We start from the raw sequence: 22,114 nt of genomic DNA, 5'->3' as shown, positions 1-22,114 counted from the left end.
GAGAAGACTAGTTTCTGCCTTGTTTTAAAATCTTGGAGAGATCTGACTAGTACTGGGTACTTAACAGATGTGTTTCTCTGAGTATCCACATCTTTGCCCTTGGGAAGAAAACCCAGCCCATTAACTTCAATCGGAGTTCTGCTGCTGACTTCAATGGCAGGATTTCCCCTTTGGTGCAGAACTTCAAGACAAGCAGGAAGGAGAGACTTGTTTTAGAGCTGACCTGGCAAGTGCAAAGCTTTGGTGTTTGAAAAGTCCCAGGGTGTTTGTTCTACCTGAGCTGATGTTTAACATGTTTATTAGGGAATGGCAACTTCCGAAGTAATTTCAGAATGAGAAAGCATAACTCTGAATAGGAACAGACTATCAGCATGTCTTGCTGACTGAGTTTACCTGCAATTTGAATAGACGCTCGTCTTAATATCCTGTCTGTTCAGAGAGAGGTCTCAAAAGTAAACCCAGAGTTGTTAAAAGTTGCTCTGAATTAGATGGAAAGATGGGGAGAGTGGGCCAGTTGACCTGCAGAGACAGGAAACTTGTAAACTGAGAGTGATTTGCAGCTCTCTAAGGTGAAATGCTTTCTTTTACATAGCACTGCTCAGAGTTGTTTCTATGTATGGTTCCTCTGTAAAGCTAGCTGAGAGATTTTGTATCACAGGGAGTCACCTACCTTAGCTTTCTTTTCTAGTAGACTTGTTATGAGGGACTTGTTAAAACCTTGGATTTAGTAGGATTACAATGCTGGTTAGAGATTAAAACCTTCCCACGAGTGTGAAGATGCAAGAAGCAGGCAGCATGCTGATACTTTTTTTGTTTGTCTTTTTTTAACAGCTATTTGTCGTCAGGGATGTAGCCCCAAGCATGGTTCTTGCACAATTCCAGGAGAGTGCAGGTAAATGCTCCCCTGTCCCTCCTTGTCCCCTCAAGTAATTAAATGAGCGATGCTAAACACAATAGGATTGTGGAGGGAGGGTATTTTTGGAGTCATGTTTTTTACCAAGGCAAATTATTTATGCTGACTAGCTCAGAATAAGGGAGGGGGGGGGAGTAGGATTTTAATGCACTGATAATTTTAAGAAGCTTTTGGTTTGTGAACTGGTGGCATTTTGGGGGGAGCGGGGAGGGATAAATCATGTGAATGCTGCCTAATGAGCACTAACTAATTGCTTTTGCATAAATAGCACAAATGTTTTGTGGGTTGTTTTTTCTCTTTTTTTCCCAATATCCCGACTAATAAGCTCTTTTCAACAACAAGCTTGAAGTACAGTGTGGCTTTTCTCTCTTCTTCTCCCTTTCACTCCTGTTTCCCCCCTTCCTCCCTCCCACCCCTGGTTTCTTCCATCAGTAGGCAAAAGTCAAGTATTCTTTAGAATAGGATTAGTTAAATCTCTCGGTTCCTTTACCATTGTGAGCCAGGCTCCGAGTGCTGAGAGGTTAATAGCTGGGATGAAATCTTGTCAGTAGGCTCTGATGAATGCAGAATTTTGCTGCTGTGCTTTGAAGTCCATTCTGTCCTGGCAAGGAGACAATGAATAAGCAGAGTTTATCCATAACCCAGCAAGTAAATATTTGGAACACTTCAAAATACACAGTATATATTTATGGCTCAGGGAGGTTTTCTCCCTTACTAATACAGGGTTAATGAATATTAAATATGGATATTCTTGATCAACAAATGGGTTGCAAGTTGTTTCATGTAACCCATTATCATGTCTGTTCGTATGTGATAGGGAACGGAGCACTTTCGAAGGATATCCATCCTGTGTAGGAAGGGTTAAAAGTGAAGCTTGGGTATTCATGGGTAAAAAAAAAAAAAATAGTCTGAAGGAACAGAAAGTCGCTTTTCTTCCTAACAAACATACTGGTGCATTCCCCATTGCTGGAGACCTCTGCATGAAGTGAGCTGCTTTTCTTTCTAGTTAAGCTGTAGTTCAAACATGAATTAAATCTGAATTGTTTGACAGACAATGTTATATAAAAGGTCAGCCTTAATAATCACAGTGTTTCGTTCTTTGTCTCTGTAATCTGTTTTAAAACAAGACAAAATTTTGTCCAAGAACACGCTTGAAAGAAGGTAGGAAGTAACTTCTCATCTTCCCCAAGTAATGTGACAAAATGAAAATTAAGCCACAGGATGGGCTGTTGTGGGTTAAGTGCCTTAAATGTTTAGCAGTACTGATATATGGTGGTTAACCCCCAAAACACTGTATCTATACCTTTTTAAATTTAAAAAAAAAAAAAAAAAGCCTTCCAAGTAGTAAGTATTGGGGGGCCAGATGGTAAGAGGAGTATATCAGTCAAGGCTACCAGTGATTTGTGCTTCTGTCATCAGAATAAACATGCCTTGTAGGGGTTGCTGTCTCCTAGTCAGAACAACAGGCTTTGTTTCCAAATTTCTTTCTTTCCTTTCTCTTTCTAAGTCTCTTACCTCCCACTCACTGCCCAGACATGCACTAGTGCTCTTATTTACTTAAGGTGCAACTTTCCCACACTTGATTTGCATAGTCTTGAAACAATGCTGTCCTTCTGGTGCTTTCAGATAACTTCTGCTTGCCAAGTTAGACCAATATCTTTAAAGTGAACACAGAAACAAGATTTTATTCTCTTTTAAGTTTTGATGAGTCATATAGCCTGCATGTTATAAATGCAACAGAGTTTAAAAATAACATCCCAGCAGAAACTGCTCTGGGTTCTGGTACAATAGACAACTAGCAAACATTCTTAAAATATCCTTTTCCCTTTTGGTGCAAGTCACTTTCTTTAATACAGGCCTGCCAACAAAACCAAATTTGCTCATGAATCATGATACAAAGAAAGTTAAATTTAAATTTCTCATGAGAAACTACTGCATACATATTATTAAACAAGAATTATTACCATGGATCTTCTTCTGGAATTGATACCTAGCTTCATAATAAGTGCCCGTAGACTTTATCCAATTTTTTCTTATACTTAGATGCTGATCTGGGAGAAGAAAGTCGTATTTCTGGCTCTGAAGCTTATGGTGTTTTTTTTTTCCCTGTATCTGTTTTTTTTTTTTTTTTAAACTGTTTTTCTTTACACTTTCTTTAAAGAAAGCAATAAAAAAAAAAAAACTTTGTCAGAAAGGAGTAAAAATCTAGATTTTGATGCTTGTTTTTGCAGGTGAGGTCAATTAGTTTTGCTTGTGTGCAAGCTCACAGGCAAATTGCTTTCAGTGCAATACAAATTAAAAGGGCATGTTCTTAATTTTTTATCCTTGTACAGGAAATACAGTAAGAATGCACAAAAGGATTTTCCAGGAGCTACTTGAAAGAAAGTCAGATCAGGCAAAACAACCTCTTTCATGTTCTTTGCACACAAAGAAACATAAGCTAGGACTAGCTTTTTCTATACATAAGCTATTAAGAGTTTCCCATTGACCTTGAATAGGTTGCAGTTGAAATAGCTATTTAAAAAAAAAAAAAAGATTCATTAGGATGTAGTTTATCACCTGAGATTTTTAGAAAGGAAGTCAAACTTGCCACTAGCTGTCTGTGATCACCCATTGGATAGATTCCTCTTGCTTTTTCCCATGAGAAGAAATTGCCTGTAAAAGAATGATGGGGGGTATTATAAATAGAAAGCTTAGCTGACTTCTGTACAGTAGAGGTTTATTTTCATAATTTAGTGACAGCTTATTGCATAATTGCTGCTGATCAATTACTCCCAGGCCTGCTAATGCAATACAGTACCTCCGCAGACCTTTGCTTTTAATTCCCAGTTTGTTTTCCTTCTGTTATAGATCAACTTTAATTTGAAGGCTCCTTTGTCTACTTTGCTAGCGAGAGCTAAGTAAAAGCCCAAATGAAGTTTCTTTTAGGGGAGCTTTACTATAAAAGAGCATATTCCTTTTAAGTGTAGAATTCAGGTAGCACGTTGATAGTGGCAATAAATGCTTGATAGTAAATTCTTCTCCAGGTATGAAATTAAAGTCTCTTAGAATTTGATGTGTTTCAGTTATTACCTGAAAAGAGGTTACTATAAATCAAGTGCTGAAATGCACTGACATATGATCTTCTTTGAACGCATGCAGAGTGCTGGTGTGTGCGTTTTCTTTAATCTCTCTCTGAGTGTTCCAGGCTGTTTTCTGGGTATGACTTCTGGTTCAGAGTAAGGTTAGGCTCTAATAGAGCAGAGAACTCCTAATGCTCTGCTGCTGCCTTGCCAAGGGCTCAGAGTTGGTGGTTATGGCTTAGCCGATCATCCCGCAAACCCAGCGTGGCTGAAATGCCTGGAACCTTGTATTTATGAGGATCTCTGGAAAACTATTGTTTCCATGGACTGCTCCCCCCTCTCTCCTCCCCCCAAATTTATAATGCACCCTGTCAAAGCCCAGAGATTGATTTGTAGTGCACACCCACCCTCTCTGCCACATTTGTATGAGGCTCCAAAAGAGTATTATTGTGCTGAATGGCCTCATGCTGATTCTCTCAGAACAGTTATTCTTTTGTCAGGAGGCCAGCTACAGAGACCTTGGCAAAACTACTAAAATGTTTGTTTACAAGAAACCATCAAACAAACCTTGAATAGCTTCTCCCCAGCCTCCCCAGCCTTTCTCCAAGCTTTGGAGTTCGACAGTCCTATCTATGCAGAGCAATTCTAAGGGGTTTGTTGTATGATTTTTTTTTTCCCAGTTGTTTTCCTCTTCTGAATTTATTTATTTTTTTTTCCTATGTTAAACGAAGGTGTCAGTATGGATGGCAAGGCCAGTACTGTGATAAGTGCATTCCACACCCAGGATGTGTCCATGGCACTTGCATTGAACCATGGCAATGCCTCTGTGAAACCAACTGGGGTGGTCAACTCTGTGACAAAGGTATGCTAATCTCATGGATAGCCAAGTGTAACACTTCAGTTTCAACACTGGCAGACTTAATGTGGAGAGAGCACATGCAGGAGCAAGGGAGGAAGCCTCCTGAAACGTGGTGGGAGGTTTTTGTCCTTTGGCTACTTAGCTGTGTGTCCTCTGCTGTTCTGGTGGTGTTAGCATATGTGCTTTGCTCTGTCATGTCCTGCTTGTGTGTGCAGACATGTTCTGTAAGGCTGCGGAGCAATAGAGCAAAGCACACAATTGCTAATGTTTCTGTTGGTTTTCAGCCATGGCTTTTTTTAATGCTCCTCACCTTTTTGCAGATCTGAACTACTGTGGAACCCACCCACCCTGTTTGAATGGTGGTACCTGCAGCAACACTGGCCCCGATAAATACCAATGTTCCTGCCCTGAGGGTTACTCGGGACAGAACTGTGAAATTGGTAAGTGTTTGATGCAGCCCTTGAACTGCCACTGATAGTTTGGTCTTCCCAGCTTTTAATGGCTATGCTTGGATGTATTTTAGGAGTTTAGGGGTAAAGTCTACTTCTAATGTTAACTATGATGTCTGGGCTTGCTAAAAAGATCCAGACTTGCTTGTTCATGCTTCCTCATGAACAGTCTGTATCTCTGCACATCAGCCTTCTGCTCACCAGGGAGATCATTACAAGTTCCCTAGTTTGGCTCTGATTCAGACAGGTGCAAGTCAGGGGGTTGGTGAGTTAGCACAGAGGATGACTTCCTGCTAATTGTAGTTTTTTGATTCACTGCTCACTCAGGAGGGCAGTACATCAAGGGTGGTGATGGTATATCCAGAGCAGAGGCAAGTAGTGGGAGCAAGGTTGGCTTCAGGTGCTATAGTCTCTCCCATGACATACTTTATCCTGCCACAGCGGAGCATGCCTGCCTCTCTGATCCTTGCCACAACGGGGGAAGCTGCTTGGAAACGTCTACAGGATTTGAGTGTGTGTGTGCGCCTGGCTGGGCTGGACCTACTTGCACTGATAGTAAGACCTTTGAAAATTGTATTAAAAATGTGCTAGCTTGTCTGTTGAGATCTATCTCTCTAATTCCCAGTAAACATACAGGGCAGCCTACTGAACCGTTCCTAGCTTTAGCATCAGTTCTTAGCAGCCATTTCATATCATGGTAGACCCTCTTCTGCATGTACTGAGGTTTTTGTTAAATGTGGGGGGAAAGAATGGTCAATGGCTTCAGGAGAGAAGCAGAACATAAAATTTGGGTAGTGTTCTGGCAAGTTGTTAAAATACTATTTTTGAGAGACTGCTTTGTATCAAAATCTGACGTCCACTTCCAAAAGGCCAGGGGTGTTAAGTTTCTTCCATTGTACTTTGAACTCCCCTGTCATACTATTGCTTTTATTTCTTTTTTTTTTTTTTTTTTTTTTTAAGGAGTTTTTTGCCAAAATTGGAGTAGACGTAGAAATTCTGTGCAGAAGTCCTGTTGTCTGTCTTGTCCTCAGGACAAATCCTAGTAGCAGCAACCATTTATCATTTACTGACATTTGCCTGTTTGGTAACAGAGCTAAGCTTCTCCTTGTTCTGCATTACAGATATTGATGATTGTTCTCCAAACCCCTGTGGTCATGGAGGAACTTGTCAAGATCTAGTTGATGGATTTAAGTGTATTTGCCCACCTCAGTGGACTGGCAAAACATGCCAGCTAGGTAAGAACTCCTTTTTTCTTCATCCTGTGTTGCTCCAGGTGCTGGCGGGAGTGGTGGGGAAATGCAGGAAGGTTCATTGTCCAGCAGGCAAGGGTACTCATGCACTTTATTTCAGGCGTGTTTATAGTTCCGAAGCCTAAGAAATGTAGAAAAACTAAACTTCAATGTTTGCAGGACCAGGGCCTAGAACAGTCTCAAAGCACAGAGTGGCTTCTTCCTGTTAAAGTTCTTTTTGATGCATGCTGAAAGAAATAGTTAACTAAGCCTAACAGAAATACTTGAAATCATAAATGTATTGAAGTGGGGAGGGTGTATGCGTGTGCCTTCCAGTCCCACCCCCACATGTATTTCTTTCTTCAGCCTGTGAGAAAGTTGCTGTATCTCTTCAGCCATGTCAACTCCTCCAGGCCAAGGAGTTCACAGCTGGGTTCCAAAATGTGGATGATCTCACGAAGAATGAGCTGTCCGCATTCTTTACACAACACGCTAATCCCAATGACCAGGCTGCAGCACTCCTCCTTCAAAATGCTGGACTGAGATGTGTGTGTGTGGGGGGAAGTTGCTCTTAATGAGTGGCTGGGTAATTATCAAATAATTAGCGTAGCCTGTATGTTCTAATTGCAGAGAAATTGAAAGAGACTTCAGAGGCTGATGTATGATTGACTTTTGTTCGTTCAAGTCACGCTAATCCGAGCTGTATATTGCAAGTTCTTTTTAGATCTGAATGAACTGCTGATTATTGCTGTGAAAACAGACTGTAGACTTTTTTCTTCTCCTCCTACGCTACAAGCCCTGCATTTGGCCATTCACATTGTTTTTCAGATGCGAATGAATGTGAGGGCAAACCCTGTGTCAATGCCAACTCCTGCAGGAACCTGATTGGCAGCTACTATTGTGACTGCATTACTGGCTGGTCTGGCCACAACTGTGATATAAGTAAGTGTCTATATCCTCGGGTTTCTTACAGGTTAATTGTGTGTATACGTATATACCCCACTGAGTTCTAAGCTCACATTTAAACATCAGGCAGAGTCCCAGCAGTTGATGTTTTTAGAAAGGGAGTAGTTGGTGTGGAATGAAAATACACAATTTTATCAAACTCATTAGTCCATAACATAGCTATATTCCGATAAAGCAAGTAAAACAATGATGTGAAGTTTCACTACTTCTAGTAAAAGAATTGGGAAAGGTTCCCACCCATTATAATAACCTTATCTCAAGGAAGGCATGCAGGAAACTTGACAAAAGGTTTATCTAGCTGCAGTTTTAAAGAAACTTGAACTCTATCTACTGTAAATAATTTTTTTGCTTTCTAACTACGCTAATTTTATTGCAGATATTAATGATTGTCGTGGACAATGTCAGAATGGAGGATCCTGTCGGGTAAGCCATTCTTGTTTTATTTTGGCTTGCTGGAGACTTGCAGCAGTAACTAAAATATTTGAGTCTCAACACAAGCAGTGTGGAAAATAGCAATTAGCTGGTATAAATTGTAATTTCTTTGCTTTAAGGGGAGAGGTTATGGCACGTTGGGGCATGTAGGGCTATGTGTAGAATAGCAAAGGCAGAAAATATAACTGCAATAAAGTACTCATTTTCACTCCCAGTGTCACCAGTGAATGGGCTTCTTGTACAAACTATCTGTTGTAAATATAGATATTCTGCTTTAAGAAGTAGATTAACATGTCCTACTCAGAATTCTGACAGTAAGCCATCACTGGCTGGTGTACGTGTATAGATGTATATTTTTTTCTGCAACACACTCCCCCTAAATATTCCTTCTTTGTTTTAATTTGAGCTAGTTTCTTATGTTGGCATCAGACATTGTAGGAGCACGTTTTTGGACATTTTTTTTTCTCCTCTCTAATGAGAATATGTAAGGAAAGAGGAAAAAAAAATTAACTTTAAACTTTCTTGTTTCTTCCCAGGACTTGGTTAATGGTTATCGGTGCATCTGTTCACCTGGGTATGCAGGAGATCACTGTGAGAAAGACATCAATGAATGTGCGAGTAACCCTTGCATGAATGGGGGTCACTGCCAGGATGAAATCAATGGATTCCAGTGTCTGTGTCCTGCTGGTTTCTCAGGAAACCTCTGTCAGGTAAGAAGCATGGGTGAAAAGCAGGCCCTCAGCCAGTGGTGTTTCTACCAGCACTTTGGATCTGTAGACTGAATACCTTGCATCCAGTGAACCATAATATAAGTTGTGCTTGATATCATTGTCAGTCTGCCAAGAAAGTGACTGATTAGTATATATTGGGGGGTGGGGGAGAAACCAACAGAAAATTCTCATGGGCTGCTGAAGATTCTTTTTCTGTTGAATAGACTGCAAGTGTTTGCATGTCGGGTTTTGTTGCATGCTAACTATTAACTTTCAGGGGCTGTTTAATATCAAGACTGCTGTCTGTTGAAATAGTTGCAAGTCTAACTAAACTCTGTGCGTTATGAACAAGTCATTGAGGCAGTAGATAAAAAGGTCAGATTCCACAATGTCTGCTTGTCGTAGTGAGGGAAAGCTATGATAAAACTTCTGTCTCACTCAGCCTTTCCCCTTTCTTACCCCCCTCTTTTTTTTTCCATTTTTATTTCCCTTTCCTATTTCTGCACTGCTTACAGCTGGACATAGATTATTGTGAGCCAAATCCTTGCCAGAACGGCGCCCAGTGCTTCAATCTTGCTATGGACTATTTCTGTAACTGCCCTGAAGACTATGAAGGCAAAAACTGCTCCCACCTGAAAGATCACTGCCGCACAACTCCTTGTGAAGGTTTGTGTTACCTTGCAGGTGAATGGGAATGACAGACAACAGTTTCTGCCTGTCCCCTGGCCAAAGCTGTAGCGCAGCTGCAGTAGGGGAATGAGTGGAGCAGATTTTGTATAGAGAGTCTGAATTTTGCCCTGTGTTTTATGCCTCTATTTGTGTGAAAAGATGAGTACTATTTGTAAATAGCAGCTCTTTAAAATATATGTAAAGCATAGGCTTTAAATAGGCCACTTTACTGTATATATTCTTGGCTGTGGAAGTGGTCCAGCTAACTTTGGATAAGACGCTGATTATTTTATGAACAAATACTTGGTGTTGTGTTTTTACCGTAAAGCTGTAGGCATATGCCTGTCTTTTAAACTTCCATCACTGGAAATAAAGATGTTGCTATTAATTTAAGCAATCGGATAGAATGGGCAATCCTCGCTCAGGTCTCTGTTTTTTCTACAGTAATTGACAGCTGTACAGTGGCAGTAGCTTCTAACAGCACACCGGAAGGAGTTCGTTATATTTCTTCAAATGTCTGTGGTCCTCATGGAAAATGCAAGAGCCAAGCAGGTGGAAAATTTACATGTGAATGCAACAAAGGATTCACTGGCACCTACTGTCATGAGAGTAAGAGCTAAAAAGACGTTTTATTTTCCCGTACTGTTCTTGGAAAACTATTCCATCCTTTCCTCCCAGATTGCTTAAAGGTTTTCTTCTTCTAACACACTGAACCTTGGAACTGTGTTAAGTTTTCATATCCTGGTTGGGCGAGGCAGATCGGAATTTGCTAGGCCTTGGGGAAAGTTCACGCTAATGAACCTTCTGGCCTTGAATTGTATATTTTTAAAAACCTTATGTATACAAGGTCTGAGGTATCTAATAGTGGGGTTTAACAAGGATCTTAAGGACTCCTGCTTTCTTACTTTTACTTTTTAATAGCAAATTGCTGAGTGATGGGCTCACTGTTTCATCCCTGAATTGTTTTTGAGTTTTTTTTCTTATTAACTTTTATCTTGCTTACCCCTCCTCTCAAAAGGAGAAGTGGGAGTAGCAGCAAATAGTCTTCAATGAGAAGATAATTTCCAGTAGCTATACTCCCAGTTTGATGTGTGTTGTTTTTTTCTCTTTTCTCGTTTCCTCCAAACTGTTGCAGATATTAATGACTGTGAGAGCAACCCCTGTAAAAATGGTGGCACTTGTATTGATGGCATCAACTCCTACAAATGTATTTGTAGTGATGGATGGGAAGGAACGTATTGTGAAACAAGTAAGTTAACCATTCTTTGCAATAAGAGCTCTTAGAGATGTATCAGCAAAGAATGGCCCATACTGTCTTTTAGACAATAGCAAACAATGAACTTTCCTACAAAGGCTGCAGAGGACAGTGTCATCTTTTTCCCACTGAGTCACATGTTTTTGAATGAGAACTAAACCCAAACTACCACAACACCCTCAGAGCAGAACCTGGCTCTCCTATCATTCAATTTTTTTGCTGTACCCTTAACTTCCTGTAAGAAACCCTTAGTGTAGAATATACTGTTCTAGGAAGGGCATATCTATATGTCACGTTTGTGTTTCCTAGTCTTGAGGATGGAAGGGGAGTAAGCACTCAACTCCTATCCTCTGACTGATAGGATAGTTTACATAATAGACCTTTTCACTTCTTGTTTACTAAAACAAAATGAAAAAAAAATGGAGGAACAAGGTGAAATGTTCCTCATGTCTATGACAGTGCTTAAAGCTTTAATGTACTGACCTAATTGTTTATTCCACGACTGAAACTCAAGCCAAAGTTAGGGATAGAACAGGCACCTTTCAGGCATTAAGTGTTTGTCAATTCTGTAAACACTGCTTAGCTTGTTTTTCTCTCCTTAATATATCTAGATATTAATGACTGCAGTAAAAACCCTTGCCACAATGGAGGAACTTGCCGAGACTTGGTCAATGATTTCTTCTGTGAATGTAAAAATGGGTGGAAAGGAAAAACGTGCCACTCCCGTAAGTTCAGCACTTCCACAACATAACAGGCGTGCTCAGTTACAATGCAGCAAGTTTAAGCATTGTATTAAGAAAGCACAGGTATTAAGGATAGTTTGGGTTTTTCATAGGTGACAGCCAGTGCGATGAAGCAACGTGCAATAATGGAGGAACATGTTATGATGAGGGGGACACTTTCAAGTGCATGTGTCCTGCAGGATGGGAAGGAGCCACTTGTAATATAGGTAAATAGCCTGCATAATCACCAGGAAGCAGATGCAGCACTGAATCTGTGACCTCAGTTTTTCCTCTTGGCTCAGATTTGAGGGCTTTCTAACAACTTAATGGCAAATCTCACTTCTGTTACAGCGAGGAACAGCAGCTGCCTGCCAAACCCCTGCCATAATGGAGGTACCTGTGTAGTCAGTGGAGATTCTTTCACTTGTGTCTGCAAGGAGGGCTGGGAAGGACCCACGTGTACTCAGAGTAAGTCATCTCTGCTTGAACTTTTCCAGAGTGTTGCATGATGAGAACATTAGCTCATCCTGTCGCTCTTGGAGCCGAGATTGAAAACAGAAGGGCAAGCTTGTTTGATGTAGGCTTTAGCATCACCTGAATCTTTGTTTTTAATGACTTTATGTGATAGAGCCTTGACCTGGGCATGAGAAAGTTGCAAATGAGTTAAGTGGAGACAGATGTTGTCTTGTTTTCTCCCTGCATTCTTTTTCTACCAGCAGCTCAGTCTGCTTCCACTTTTTTTTCCACTGTTAGATTCTTTTACAACGATCTCTTCCTGTGTACATGTGTTCCACAATGTAGTTAACAAATTTTGTGGTGGAAGTCTGGAATCAATTTAGTGGAGAATTTCAGCATATTTTTGTTAAAGTTGAGCTACATGTAACTTGGGCATTAGGGGAAGTTCAGTCATTCTTTACCGACAGTAGAGCTGTATTAGCCAAAGTCTGCATGTTTAACGTTGTTTATCTTCACTTTGCAGACACAAATGACTGCAGTCCTCATCCTTGGTAAGTTTAATATGTTTGTCTTTCATCTTTTGCTTTTTTTTGTTGTCTGAAAGTTCTAGATTCTATTTGCTTGTAGTGTTTTTTTAATGCACATAATTACTTTTCTTTATAGTTACAATAGTGGCACTTGTGTGGATGGAGACAACTGGTACCGCTGTGAGTGCGCCCCAGGCTTTGCAGGTCCCGACTGCAGGATCAGTAAGTCTTTCAGTGACTCTCTACTTTGATTTTTCTGTTGCTTAAATCTTGTTGCAAGACAATCAACTTAATTGAGTTAAGTGGTAGATCAGATTTATGATAGATGTCCTTTGTCTTCTCTACTTATATCCAGATCAGTAGAGGACGTAGGGAAGGGCAGGAATTACACTGAAAATGAAAGAAATGTTGAATTCCATTCAGCTGAAGCCTTCTGGTGGGCAAAATGCCCTTCAAGATGGTTGTCCCAGTTAGAATATGTTTGTGTTTGACATGAAAGTGTGCTAGCCAAAAACCTTGTCAATTAATAATCTACCTACAAGCCCTGAGGTGATGTATGTACTTCCCTGTAATTTAATAATAATTACAGGTAGGAGGACACTAATACTATTCTTTTTTTAAGTAACAGCCATGGAAATAGAAGTTCAGTAGTAGCAATACAACTGGTAGGGGTTTACCACTGCTGTCAGTTGAAGAATTGCGTAGGTGGACTAAACTGAATTCTGCCAAAGGAGAGAATCCATCTTTGTGTGAGAAGGAATGTGTCCTTGCCCTTAAAGCTTAAGTAGCTGTAGGGGTCAGGTTTTGATTTTTGTTAGTGCCATGCAGCAGAAACTTCAAAGAATTTGCTGCAAGATGTTGCTGCTAAGAATCTGTCCCTGGGTAGACACTAGAAAGTAAACATAAGAGGGATTTGCCTACTGGAGCTTTAAGTTTTTTTTCTGTTGAAATAAAAGTATATTATAGAGTAACTCCTTTTTTTCCCCTTTTCCTTCCCACTATAGATATCAATGAATGCCAGTCTTCACCCTGTGCCTTTGGGGCTACTTGCATAGATGAAATTAACGGTTACCGTTGCATTTGCCCACCAGGTCGCAGTGGTCCAGGATGCCAAGAAGGTATTTCAGATGTCATAGCTGGTTATATTGCTTGTAGCAAGACATGTATAATTAATTGCATGTGAACGGTTTTGTGGTTGTATGGGGGGTGGGAGGAGTGCTAGGTTATTGTTGGTTAAAAGCAAATATCATGTTCATTGATGAAGCAAGCTTATCACTGGGCTTAAAGGAACTTATATAGAGGGTTTTTTCCACTTTTTTTTTTTTTCCTCAAGCTTTTTAATTCTATTAAATATGTCTTCAGTTACAGGAAGGCCTTGCATTACCACTGTCCGAGTAATGCCAGATGGGGCTAAGTGGGATGATGACTGTAATACCTGTCAGTGCTTGAATGGAAAAGTCACCTGTTCTAAGGTACAACTATGCTGTGTTTTGGGTTATACGGTCTTAATTCTGTAACCAATGGTTACTTATATCAGTATGTATTCCCTTCTAGGTTTGGTGTGGTCCTCGACCTTGTGTAATACATGCCAAAGGTCATAACGAATGCCCATCTGGACACGCTTGTGTTCCTGTTAAAGAAGACCACTGTTTCACTCATCCTTGTGCTGCGGTGGGTGAATGCTGGCCTTCTAATCAACAACCTGTGAAGACTAAATGCAATCCTGATTCTTACTACCAGGACAACTGTGCCAACATCACCTTTACCTTTAATAAGGAAATGATGGCACCAGTAAGTAGCCAAACATAACTCTGTATGCTGTGGCCCACAAATGCTTGTTTCCCTAGTGTGGAACAACTTACTTGACTGCTAAAAATACAGTAAAAGCTGATGCTCCTTCATTAAAAAAGAAAACATAAGTTATAGAAGGCTTAATAAAAATTTCTACCCTAAACGTTTTTGTGTCCAGAGAAGAATAAAAGCTGGTTTGGAGGGAATTTTACACCCTCACCCCCTTCCCTTGAACTGTTACTTTAGGGCAAACTCTCTTCAGCTTTGATGTAAGCCAGTATATCTTATTTTTTTATATGTATAATAAAATGCATACATCATTGTATATATTTAGGTATAGATATAAATGATTTTGTAGGCGTTCATGTGCATGTATACTTTAAAAAAAAACAAAAAAAACACAACACTTTGTCTCCTCCAGGGCCTTACCACAGAACACATTTGCAGTGAATTGAGGAATCTGAATATTCTGAAGAATGTTTCTGTTGAATATTCTATCTATATTACCTGTGAGCCTTCACACTTGGCAAACAACGAAATACATGTTGCTATTGTAAGTATTCCTGGAATATGTTTAAATGCCTTAGTAGTTAATTGCTTGGATATAAGTATAACATGTGGATTTCATAAAAGTTGTAATTCCTGGCTTTGTCAGTACTTCTGAATTCCTGGCTTTGTCAGTACTTCTGTTCAGTTTCTATCCCAGTTCTCTTTTAAGAACAGGGAAGAAATCCTGATTACATGTGCATACCCGAAAGCTACCCTCTGTTAGCAAATGTAATAGGGGACTAAAACACTTTCCAATATGCTCTCTTGAACACTGCTTTTTGTTTTGTTTGTTTTAAGGATGAGGACAGAAATTTTGCAATATGAGTTTCTGCCTGTGGCTGAGATTTTTGTTTTGTTTCTGTTTTTGGTAGTTGTTTTAAGTCTGAAAAGTACTGAGAGGCTTAACTGATTGTGAAAGTTTATAAATAGCAGATTACCCACACATCTGATTTGGCATTTGGTGTTAATTGTATGACTTCTTATTTAGGCTGCTGAAGATATAGGTGAAGATGAAAACCCAATCAAAGAAATCACAGATAAGATTATTGACCTTGTCAGTAAGCGCGATGGAAACAACACGCTAATTGCTGCAGTCGCAGAAGTCAGGGTACAACGGCGACCAGTTAAAAACAAAACAGGTAAGCTTCCCCCATCTCCAAGAACTCATGCTCTTCATGACTAGAATAGCCTTTCAAAGCACGTGAAGCTTTTCTTACTTTTGAGATCTGTAGCAACTCTGAGTTTCTCTGCCTGCTGGCCCTGTTAAGTGGGAACAACAAGGAGTATTTGCACCAGGATCTTACTATAAATAACATTTAAAAAAAAGTGTTCTGTGAATGCTCTAGAACAGTGGCTTAACTCCTTAATAAAAGGCCTACAGCCCTCTCCATGGAGAAACAAGAAGAAAGGAACTGAAGTCTAGCTGGTTCTGAAAGTTCCCACGTATTGACCCGGTGATGACACTGTCCAGATGGATGCTTTTGACCTTGACATTTAATTCATCACAACTAGTTCCCCTGTAGCACCAGGCAGGCAAAGGTATCTTATGGCCAGCCACAAATGGAGAAATGACTTCAGTGGGAGCATAGCCCCCAGGCCAGGAGAGCCAGGGTAGGACAGTGCAGCAGTGCCTGCAATGACTGGTTCTGCGGCGAGGGGAGGACTTTTTCCATTGAGGGCTGTCAGTCACTACTCAGAATCCTAAACTCCCTTTAAACACCCTGTATTCTAAAAAAGCTGAGATTATCCTTACATTACTGTCTGGACCCCAATGTATAAATAAGGCTTAAGAACTGAGATTTCTCTTCTTTGTGAAAAGCCTTGACCGGAACACGTTGTTTGCAGCAGGGTTAACTGGTCTCATATCTCTTCCAGATTTCTTGGTGCCATTACTGAGCTCAGTCTTAACAGTAGCCTGGATCTGTTGCCTGGTAACTGTTTTTTATTGGTGTATTCGAAAACGCAGAAAGCAGAGCAGCCATACTCACACAGCATCTGATGACAACACTACCAACAACGTAAGGGAGCAGCTGAACCAGATAAAAAACCCCATCGAGAAACACGGAGCAAATACTGTCCCAATTAAAGACTATGAAAACAAAAACTCTAAAATCGCCAAAATAAGGACGCACAATTCAGAAGTGGAGGAAGATGACATGGACAAACACCAGCAGAAGGCCCGATTTGCCAAGCAGCCAGCATACACTTTGGTAGACAGAGATGAAAAGCCACCCAACAGCACACCTACAAAACACCCAAACTGGACAAATAAACAAGACAACAGAGACTTGGAAAGTGCACAAAGTTTAAATAGAATGGAGTACATTGTATAGCAGACAGTTGGGTGCTGCCATGCAGGGCCTTTAAATATCATTATAAAGGCACTCAAGAGCTTGTAGTTCTTAAACTGTTGTGTAATATTTGAGTCTAAGGCTATTATTTACTTAGAATCCCTGTGTTAATTTAAGTTTTGACAAGCTGGCTTACACTGGCAATGATAGTTGCTGTGGTTGGCTGGAATACCAAGTGCTGCATTTCACATCTATGCAAAACTAGTCAAAAGTGCCCTAATGTAAATTCAGCTGTAGCTGATACATCATGGAAATGTTTCATAAGGTATTACATAGCCTTATTACTCTTCTTTAGTGTTAATTTTTTTTTTCTGCCAGATGTCCCAATTTATACAGTTTCTTTAGAATAATACATTTTATTTATATTTATTGAATCTGAGTTTTTTGTATATTGGTTTTATGGTGACGTACAACTAGTTCTGTATTTGAAAGTGCCTTTGCAGCTCGGAACCACAGCAACTATCAAAAATAAGTTTATTATTTATTTTTTTATTGTATTTTTGTTGGGGGTGGGGTGGGGGGAACTTGTCAGCAGTTGCTGGTAAATGAAGAATTTAAAGAGGAAAATGTGTCAAAAATAGAAGTTTGTATAGATATGTAAATAATTCTTTTTTTATTAATCACTGTGTATATTTGATTTATTAACTTAATAATCAAGAGCCTTAAAATATCATTCCTTTTTATTTATATGTATGTGTTTAGAGTTGAAGGTTTTTGATAGCATTGTAAGCTCGTGGCTTCTTTATTTTGAATTTATTTTCTTGTTACATGTTGCCTATATGCCAAAACTAAGGTGTTCTAAAATAGTTTATTTTTAATAGGATGGGCTTTCATGCCTTGATGCTGGTTTTTGTACAATGTCAAACGTTTGAAACACCTTCCATAGTATCACTTTAAGACTATTTGTAATTACTGACTGAGGCAGTTTAGATAATTAGACTAGAGAAAAAATTTTTTGCTGCTTTAGACTTGAAAACGAGTGACAGGCAGATAATCTGCTAAGAAGCAGTTTAAGGGAACAAAACTGAGCTATTACTTTATGTAGATGAAATGTGAGTGGTTGCATGTAATTAAAATATCAAATTAGCGTGTGAAGTTGGAAACACAGCAATCTTATTTTGTAAATTCTGATTATTTTTTTCACCATGAATATGTAATACTGAACCACTTGTAGATTTGACTTTTTTTGTAATCTACTGCATTTAGGGAGTATTCTAATAAGCTAGTTGTTGAATACTTGAACAGTAGAATGTCCAGTAAGATCACTGTGTAGGTTTGCCATAGATTACACTGCCCGCCTTAACAAGTGAGGAAATCAAAGTGCTATTACATGTTTAAGATCAAAAAGGCTTATAAACATAGTAATCTCAGTGGTTAACCACTGAGATCATGAAGATACCTTGTATTGTGATATTAGTGTTATATGAAAATGCATCTTTGATGTGTTGTTCCTGGCAATAAATCTTGAAAAGTAATATTTATTAAATTTTTTGTATGAAAACATAAATCAGCGTGGAGATTATTGAGCTCTGGAGGCACTCCCAACTAGTCAGTTGGGCAAAAACAGTGGCAAGTGTTGGTCCGCGCTTCTAAGACTTGCCACTGGTTTTGGTGAAGTCAGGTTTCTTGCTAGATGACTGTGTTTCTGGCTGGCTTAAAATCAAATTGAAGGAGTTTGAAAGCAACCTGTCCCTTGTTCTCAATGTCTTTTGCCTAATGTACATCCATGTACTTTTGAGACAGTGATGATGCGACTGGAATTGTGCAACTATTTATTTGGCATGGGCCAATGAGCTACCACCAGATAGTAACCAAATCTAAGTAGCTAGGCAAGGTACAAACTGCTGACCTGGACGGGAAAGGATCCATAGATTATGATGATTCCTAGTGGGCAAAAAGTGCTTTGTGAAGCATAAACTAAACTCTTAAAATATTCTGAAATGGCTTAATGTTTAACTAATGCAGTCCCTCCCAGTTTAGAGGGACTGGGTGTGGAAGTATGGGCCAGCTGTATGATAGCCTGCTCTTTATTTTAGCATGCTTTCCTGATGAAGCTGCAACTTTGCTTTGTTAAAGCTGAAGGAAAAAATTAACAGTATGTAACAAGCTTAGCTGGAAAATAATATAAAACAGAGTTGGGTTCCTCCTTGTATTTAAACCACTCTACTGCAAGCCGCAGGCCTTTTCTTCCGCATTTGTTTGTAGTAAATAGATACTATAAGATTGCTGTAATATGAACACTTGAAAATAATCTGAGTGCAAGACATATTGTTCTGTACTGTTCTTACAGCCATCTTAAAGAAAATGGTTAAAAATCTCTTTAGTGTTACTTTTTATTTCAAGCCCACTTTAAAATGAGATTTCTAACTTGTTGCCACACTACCTTGAAAGGGGTACTGCTCTTATTCTTCACAATTGCATGCCACATAACTTTAGTGGAGAATCATTAGTTTACTGCTTGCTGAACAGGAAGTCAACAAGATTAGCTTCATCTGACCACTTCAATAATACCTAATCAAACAAATCCCACAAGTATTTTTTCTCTTTGTTCCCAGACTTCTACAATCTGCAATAAAACAAACAAGTTGTGTCTAAAAAAGCCACTTACAGATAAAGGAGTCTTCCAGCCAGCTTTGAAGCATGAAGTGAGGCTATTAACTGAACAGATTTCTGTACTAGAGTGCTGAATTAGCCATCTTCCTGTACAAGCCCACTGTTCACAAAGATGGTGCTTTCAATGATGCAGAAACCAACTACTGCTTCTGAATAACTGAAACATTTAAACCTGAAGTTGTAGTAATAAACCCTTCTCTTAGGCAAAAGAAGAAAACAACAACTAGGAATTCTGCTAGTCTCAGGGAATATGTTTGTGCCAAGTTACTTGAAAACATGCAGAGTCAAATCCTAATTAGACTTAATCAGCTAATACAGTGAAAAAGCTGTTCAGATCTCCAAAGACTCTGTATAGAGCAAAAGCCGGGTTCATCAAATTCCAAAATCTTTTTAAAATTGTGAACACAGTATTAATTAATTTATTTCCAGCCCTTCCAGGGCAACGAGCCACCATGCTGACCATGCAAAAGTTTTGTTACTGCCCTGTTTATCCATACACAACCTATTTTTCCTATATCACTAATGTCATCGCTATACCATAGCTATAAAACTAGAGCAGTACAAGTTGTACAGGGAGAGGGAAGAGTGAGGGAATTCTATTAGACTTGTATAAAGAAAAATATTTTAAAATTATATCCTCGCATCTCAGTGCTAGCTTCAAAATTTATACTGGTGAATTTACAACAAAATGAGTCTTCCAAAACCCAGAACCACCACCAAATTGGGGGTTGGGATATGGAGTGTTTTCCATTGTGATGAAAATAAATAGAAACATGGAAGTTTAAGGCTTTCCCATTAGAATATCAAGGCAGGGGTATTTTTGTACAAACCGTACTTAGCCAGTTCACAGTTTACTACTCCGGGAAGATACATTCTGTTTAGTCAGGAGAAGTTTCATGCTGTTTATTTGTGTTTATTCTTTGGATCCTTATTCATCTAAGAACAAAAAATGTGTGCTTCCTGAGCTGCCATTTAAATATAAGAACTTTAAAAATAAATTATTCCTCCTTGCACCCTCAGCTTTGCTACAGCTAGAGCTAATTGAACCTGTCAAATCTGGGTTTGGTTCAACATGAGCTGAATGCAGCCACATCAAAGTCGCTGCACCTCCGCACGGAAAGGGCCCATCTTACACAGAGGTGACTAGCGAAAAGGTGCTGACCACGCATGCTACGTCAGCCTCAACTCCAACATATTCATGTCACTGGGGGAAAGATAGCCTTGGGAACAGCTATTTCTGCATTGTTAATACAAGCAAATGACAGTGCGACAGCTCTTATACATTTAAAGCCTAGCAAGTGAAGCCTGGCTCAGGGCCTAGATATGAGACTAGCAATCCTCAAACTGTTTCACAAGGAAACTATTTCTCTCTCCACAGTAACACCACTTGTTCTTGCACTGAGACACCTGCACGACAAGAGTTAATATTGTTAACCAGCTCTCTGCGAAGCTAGAAAATGTACACGGTTGTGCTCTCCGTTGCTCCTTGAAGACTGCATGATTCAGCGTCTCATCGGCTATCCCCCATGTGGCTGCTCCAGCCATCCTGCTTAAGGCAGCCTTGCCTCCCCCTCTGTTCAGAGGCCGTGGAACGCTACCCCTGCCGTTTGCAGAGTCCCTCCGGAACAAGTCACAAGGCAGAGACAATTCTTCTATTAGTGTTTGCAAAGAAGATGAGAAGTTGTGACAAGGGAAGTACCAAATCCAGCCTTTTCCTCCCCAGAAGTTGGAAGTGATTGCGTAAGCTCCCCCTCCCCTTCTAAAAGCAGCAAGATACTAACGGTTGGTTGCTTGATATTTAAGAATTTTTCAACTTCCTCTTTAACAGTATTGGCACTAGTGGTCATCACAATTACTGTTTACCAGTGCTGACAGAGTTTGTTTTTATAGATCAGCTCTTGTTCCCAAAGCAGGGGAGGAAAAACAAACAAAAAACCAGTGCAATAGCTGTGCAAGGATTAACTCCAACTTTTGGGGGTGGAGGAGGAAAGAGGTGAAGGTTCTGAGAGGTCTGTTGGCCACCAAGGTTCAGCAGATGGCTTACCTAGCAGTGGGGCGGCAGTGGAGTGCTGTGGTATCAGACAGGGTGTCAGACCAGAGTTCCAGCCCAGATCTCCCAGTGAGCGCCTTCTCTGTGATGTGCAAATTGTCTCAACCAGTTTCTCTACAGGGTGGAGAAATAAACCTCTATTCCTTTTCATTCTAGCACTATGAGATCATATTAATATTAAAACGGGGCATGCCCATCTCTAGAATTATAGCTCTAGATACTTTTCTTTAAAGATCTGATGCATAATGAAAAAGACAATTATTCTGGCAGCAAGTACAGCAGTTATGGAGCTAGATTACCAATTCCTACTACTGAGGTAGCAACTAAAGTGGCTGTCTCAGCTATACTGCAGGACCTAACTGACAAAACGGGAACAAATCAGTGAAATTCTCATTCACAAACAGTGCACTGTCAGCTCTCACAGGAGCCAATTCCCAGCTCTAGAATAATTGTAATGTACAGTAAAGGAGGCAGGATGGTGGAGGTTAATTCCCTGGACAATTTCTGGGTTATAGCTCGAATGCCCTGGGACACTACATCATATTAACAACTGTTTTACAGTTTCTTAGCATAAGCCACTACCAAACAAACAAACAAAAAGTCCCAGTCTAAAAACGTCGCCTTATTGCCACTGTGGAAGGGTTAAGGTCATGTGCTACCAGGATCCATTATAAGTATCTGGAATAAAAGAGTCAACAAGGAGGGAGAACAGTTCAAAGACAGTTGAACAAGTTGATGAAAGAATTTGCAGCACGAGTTCCTTACCCTATGTGCTTTACCTTGAAGAAATTGCTTACTCTCAGTGCTGCCCCAACTGTCAAAATAAGCATATTCATATCCCTCCCAGGTTCAGCTGCAGAATGCTTTGATAGCGCTTTGATAAAAGGCTCAGAGTGCTCCTCTTCCCTATCCCCATCTTCTCATTCACAGAGATTTTTGGATGCTAGTTGATGTTTATTAGAGAAGAAAAAAGCAGAAAGCAAAGTGAGGAGTGCCTTTTATTAAAGCTAAT

General features: G+C 39.8%; 2 protein-coding genes and 1 long non-coding RNA gene across 3 annotated transcripts in view; 1 reads left to right on the top strand and 2 right to left on the bottom strand.

Annotated features, from left to right (window-relative positions):
- The window catches only part of JAG1 (jagged canonical Notch ligand 1), a 37,112-nt gene extending 18,000 nt beyond the window's left edge, over positions 1 to 19,112 (top strand). Inside the window, exons 5-26 of the mRNA XM_082757136.1 lie at positions 832 to 892; positions 4,707 to 4,837; positions 5,155 to 5,274; positions 5,725 to 5,838; positions 6,405 to 6,518; positions 7,341 to 7,454; positions 7,855 to 7,901; positions 8,447 to 8,620; positions 9,136 to 9,286; positions 9,734 to 9,898; positions 10,425 to 10,538; positions 11,156 to 11,269; positions 11,380 to 11,493; positions 11,618 to 11,734; positions 12,246 to 12,273; positions 12,386 to 12,471; positions 13,254 to 13,367; positions 13,612 to 13,721; positions 13,804 to 14,040; positions 14,462 to 14,593; positions 15,077 to 15,227; positions 15,964 to 19,112. Of these exons, the coding sequence (XP_082613262.1) occupies positions 832 to 892; positions 4,707 to 4,837; positions 5,155 to 5,274; positions 5,725 to 5,838; positions 6,405 to 6,518; positions 7,341 to 7,454; positions 7,855 to 7,901; positions 8,447 to 8,620; positions 9,136 to 9,286; positions 9,734 to 9,898; positions 10,425 to 10,538; positions 11,156 to 11,269; positions 11,380 to 11,493; positions 11,618 to 11,734; positions 12,246 to 12,273; positions 12,386 to 12,471; positions 13,254 to 13,367; positions 13,612 to 13,721; positions 13,804 to 14,040; positions 14,462 to 14,593; positions 15,077 to 15,227; positions 15,964 to 16,421 (2,966 nt within the window). The 3' untranslated portion in view covers positions 16,422 to 19,112. The remainder of the gene's footprint in view (positions 1 to 831; positions 893 to 4,706; positions 4,838 to 5,154; positions 5,275 to 5,724; positions 5,839 to 6,404; positions 6,519 to 7,340; positions 7,455 to 7,854; positions 7,902 to 8,446; positions 8,621 to 9,135; positions 9,287 to 9,733; positions 9,899 to 10,424; positions 10,539 to 11,155; positions 11,270 to 11,379; positions 11,494 to 11,617; positions 11,735 to 12,245; positions 12,274 to 12,385; positions 12,472 to 13,253; positions 13,368 to 13,611; positions 13,722 to 13,803; positions 14,041 to 14,461; positions 14,594 to 15,076; positions 15,228 to 15,963) is intronic.
- On the bottom strand, positions 393 to 3,493 carry LOC309876613. Its single transcript, XR_014317214.1, has 3 exons — positions 2,429 to 3,493; positions 1,404 to 1,514; positions 393 to 519 (listed from the first exon to the last, which is right to left on the bottom strand). It is a non-coding gene; the product is annotated as an uncharacterized lncRNA (long non-coding RNA).
- Positions 15,322 to 22,114, bottom strand: part of SLX4IP (SLX4 interacting protein) — an 88,120-nt gene continuing 81,327 nt past the window's right edge. Inside the window, exons 11-12 of the transcript XR_014317212.1 lie at positions 21,097 to 21,216; positions 15,322 to 15,348 (exon numbers count right to left, since the gene is read on the bottom strand). The gene's annotated coding sequence lies outside the window, so the exon portion shown is untranslated. The remainder of the gene's footprint in view (positions 15,349 to 21,096; positions 21,217 to 22,114) is intronic.

Source organism: Aythya marila, assembly GCF_965140915.1.
Source record: "Aythya marila genome assembly, chromosome: 3".
Taxonomy (NCBI): Eukaryota; Metazoa; Chordata; class Aves; order Anseriformes; family Anatidae; genus Aythya; species Aythya marila.
Note: the sequence above shows the minus strand (reverse complement) of the source record. Positions and strands in the feature narration are given on the sequence as shown.